This window comes from Emydura macquarii, unplaced genomic scaffold, assembly GCF_026122565.2.
Source record: "Emydura macquarii macquarii isolate MOO-44397 ecotype Brisbane River unplaced genomic scaffold, CSIRO-AGI_Emac_v2 contig_1002, whole genome shotgun sequence".
Taxonomy (NCBI): domain Eukaryota; kingdom Metazoa; phylum Chordata; order Testudines; family Chelidae; genus Emydura; species Emydura macquarii.
In genome coordinates, this window is record NW_027131139.1 from 63,319 (window position 1) to 66,540 (window position 3,222).

Consider the following 3,222-nt stretch of genomic DNA (forward strand, 5'->3'; position numbering starts at 1 on the left):
ACCTACCTTTTCTTCTGCCAGAGGATGGATCAGTCCCTGGCTGCTCCCTAGCGCAGAAGAGGGCAAAAAAGTCTGTAAGGTGCCCACTCATGGCTTGGCTGCATCCAAAGATATGGCCCTAAAATGTTTCCTGTCATATTTGCCCACCTTGGTTTCAGAGGGAAAACATTATGTGACTACTTCCTATTACTGCTGCTAATTAGTGCCCACCTGGTCCTTCTGGGATGCGATGGATGTTCGCAGCAATTAACACCCTAATCCACTGCACAAGCCCCATCACGCATATTAAATGTGGGATTTTCCACGTCGGCTGGGGTGCTGGCCGGTTGACCCGTTGCTCGGACGGCACACTTTCAATAAAGCCGCTTACACTTTAAGCTTTATTAAATGAGTCAGCCAAGCTGGTAGCATTTGGGTGGCTGATTAACATGAAACCCAGGCTGTTTTGTGCAGTGTCGCTCTATTAATTATGCAGCAGAGGTAAATGAAGTTCCAGGCAAACAAGCTCAGGTTACGAGAGCTAAGGCAGAAAAATAAAAATCAGAGCAGCTAACAGACAGCTCTGCCCTGTCTTCTACCGAGATCAGGTTTTCATGCTGCCTGGTTTATGCCCTTTAGAAGTGGAGCCATACAGGACCTGTAAGGACTGAAACAATTCAGTGTGTCAAGACTTTCCTATGGGTTCCCAGAGAAATGTTACATCTGTCAGAGGTCAGACAGCAAATTGGAGACCCATTGTGACATGTGCAGGGCAGCTGCAGGAGCAGATCCAGGGACAATACACGTTTAATAGGCTGTTGCTGAGATCTACCCCACCTGTCAGGTCCATTTGATTTTACATGTTTACTTATGTTACAATAGCACTTGAATGCCCCACCATGTCAAGCCCCCATTGTGCCGAGCACTGCACAGATACATACTGAGTGGTGGTCCTTGTCCCAGAGAGCTTACAGTCTATACAGAGAAGATCGATGAAGCTCGGGTTATTACCCTTATTTTCCAGGACGGGGAACTGAGGAACAGACAGACTAAGTGACTGGCCTGAGGTCACTCAGGGAGACTGTGGCAGAGCCTGGAATTGAATGCAGCTCTCCTGAGTTCCAGCCCAGTGCCTGATCCACCGGGCCTTCCTTCCTCTCATCCATCAGCATGGCCCTTTGTGCTTATTGCTTGTGGCAAACGTTGGTTTCACATAAAACTAGGTCACTCGAGCTCATGAGACCCTGAACGGCAGCTCTGCCCAATGTTAGCACGAGGCTTTAGGTCTCTTCTCCTCCAGGATTCTAGACATCAGAGGTGACAAACAAACTCTCACTCAGGTCTTATTCTATCCAGCAGGGGCAGTGGTTCAACAGCCAGCTGGTATGTCCATGCTTCCCTCAGTTAGGCAAAGTGAACCCACAAACATCCAGGGGTAAGAGAGAGTTGAGTCCAGAGGCTGGACACCCAACTGTGCATAATCAGGAGCACTATGCTCCCCATTAAACCCCAGTCATGCAGCATGGCAGGGGAGGGAGGGGATGGACAGAACTTGTGGGCTACTGGTCCCAAAGTACAGCTCCTTCTCTAGGGAGTACAGGACACTCGTCCCCCTTGCGCTCTTGGGAGAAGCTCATCGCAGCTGGCAGGAGTTTACACCACTGCAATTTATGTGTATGGTGCCCAGATAACACAGTGATGGGCACAGAATAAAAACCATGATAGATAGATAGATAGATAGATAGATATTGTAGGTACGTAGGCAGAGAGACAGACAGATAGGTGGAGAGATGCTGCCTGTCACTAACAGATTTGTGCTGTAATATTAACATTACTGGGAGGTGATCTTGCATTCAATTTCTGACGTATGTGAAGTGATGAGTGAGCCCCTGGCCTGGGCCTTGTTAACACCCGTTGGTTTCTTTGTTGCAGAGATCAGAGATGACCAAGACATATGCCAAACCCAAAGAGATGTCAGAGCTTGTCAGCTCCCAGTCATGGATGGATGAAGCCCTGAGCTCCCAAGATGAACTGAAGGAAGAAGACAGCAGACAAGCCCCCTATGGACTGATGGCCAGCTTGAATGAAGAACATGACAGCATCGAAGAGGAGGAGGAAGAGGGGGATGGAGAAAAGCCTAAGAGACGAGGACCAAAGAAGAAGAAAATGACCAAGGCGCGGCTGGAGCGGTTCAGGGCCCGGCGGGTCAAGGCCAACGCCAGGGAGCGCACTCGGATGCATGGGCTGAATGATGCTCTGGATAATCTGAGGAGGGTGATGCCTTGTTACTCCAAGACTCAGAAGCTGTCCAAGATCGAGACTCTGAGGCTTGCAAGGAACTACATATGGGCTCTGTCTGAGGTGCTGGAGACTGGGCAGACCCCGGAAGGGAAGGGATTTGTGGAGATGCTTTGCAAAGGTTTGTCACAGCCAACCAGCAACCTAGTCGCTGGCTGTCTGCAGCTGGGGCCTCAATCCCTCTTCCTTGAGAAGCATGAAGAGAAGTCCCCAGGGTGTGACTCTGCCATACCCGGCCATACCTTCAGCTACCAGTCCCCGGGACTGCCAAGCCCCCCTTACGGGAACATGGAGACTCATCTCTTACATCTAAAGCCTCCCACCTTCAAAAGTTTGGTGGATCCTTCCTTTGGGAGCCACCACCCAGACTGCACCACTCCACCATATGAAGGGCCCCTGACGCCTCCCCTGAGCATCAGCGGGAACTTCTCCTTGAAGCAGGATGGGTCTCCAGACCTGGACAAGTCCTACACCTTCATGGCCCACTACCCTTCTGTCAGCCTGGCCGGAGCACATGGACACACGTCTCATTTTCAAAGCACAGTGCCCCGCTATGAGCTCCCCTTAGACATGAGCTATGAGTCTTACCCGCACCACATGGTCGGGCCCCAGCTCAATGCCATATTTAATGAATAACAAGAAAGATGACAGTTAGACATGGACATTCATAGTCAAGGGAAATGCAACCATGCAGTGTAGATGTTTCTGGAGCGAACATGACTGGGACATGTATATCACTGCTCCAAATCTGTATGAAAGACCTCTGGATGGGTCTCACTGCAACACCTCGATGAAAGCCTTTGCTGACCCTTTCTACACTGTCCCAACAATTGTTTAGTTGTGCTATTTGCTGGTTTTCATGTCTGCCCCCAACAGCTCCGTGACTGTCTCCTTCATTTATTGACGGCTAAGCACACACCGGGGTGATCACTTTTGCTCTTAAAT

General features: G+C 50.1%; 1 protein-coding gene across 1 annotated transcript; it reads left to right on the forward strand.

Moving 5' to 3' along the window:
• Positions 1-1,920: 1,920 nt before the first annotated feature.
• On the forward strand, positions 1,921-2,913 carry NEUROD4 (neuronal differentiation 4). The gene has a single exon (XM_067544639.1). It carries the CDS (start codon positions 1,921-1,923, stop codon positions 2,911-2,913), a length of 993 nt encoding a protein of 330 aa, XP_067400740.1.
• The last annotated feature ends 309 nt before the right edge of the window (positions 2,914-3,222 follow it).